This window comes from Nanorana parkeri, unplaced genomic scaffold (assembly GCF_000935625.1).
Source record: "Nanorana parkeri isolate BGI_ZX_2015 unplaced genomic scaffold, ASM93562v1 scaffold200, whole genome shotgun sequence".
Classification (NCBI taxonomy): domain Eukaryota; kingdom Metazoa; phylum Chordata; class Amphibia; order Anura; family Dicroglossidae; genus Nanorana; species Nanorana parkeri.
The window spans coordinates 691,018-691,595 of NW_017306468.1; the positions used below are offsets into that span (position 1 = coordinate 691,018).

The following is a 578-nucleotide window of genomic DNA, read 5'->3' on the forward strand; positions in this document are numbered from 1 at the left end:
CTCTTTTTGTTTTATCTTTTTATTGCCTCGTGTCCTGCATGAACACAGAGGGATTGGAGAAGTCCTGCGGAAACCCCCAAGCTGCCACAGCAGGATGCCCAGGAGAAAACAACAAGCACCCAGGCGCTCTGCAGGTACTGTGCCACTCACCCATGCCCCCATCTATACCCTCCTCTCCTTCCTTTCCCTCCCTCTCATCGTCCACATAGACAAATATCCCAAGGTAGAACCACTGGGAGGAGGGGTTAGGAAAGGCGATTCTTTTTTTTTTTTTTCCCCCTTCAGTGCAGTTTTTAAAAAACACAAAACCAACAAACACCTTGTTGCTTTTAAATAGTAGCGTATGCTGCCAAGTGGTGTAGTACAGGGCAATCCTAACCTCTAGTGCTTGCAGGAAGATTGAGATTGCAGACAGTGGTATAGCATGTGCTTTATCCCATGATCATGGACCTGTGTCACTCTCCATCCTCATTATGTGACAGGAGAGCGTTTTTGTAAGTGTGTTTCGGAGTGCATGTAGGTCACACAAGCATGGCTGTTTCCTCAACCCTTTACTTAACAAACTTTTATTTCTACCC

The 578-nt window shown here is 46.2% G+C and overlaps 1 protein-coding gene across 1 annotated transcript in view; it reads left to right on the plus strand.

Moving 5' to 3' along the window:
• TSHZ1 (teashirt zinc finger homeobox 1) overlaps positions 1-578 on the plus strand; it is a 105,737-nt gene continuing 105,159 nt past the window's right edge. Inside the window, exon 1 of the mRNA XM_018555535.1 lies at positions 1-134. Coding sequence (XP_018411037.1) covers positions 95-134 — 40 coding nt within the window. The 5' untranslated portion in view covers positions 1-94. The remainder of the gene's footprint in view (positions 135-578) is intronic.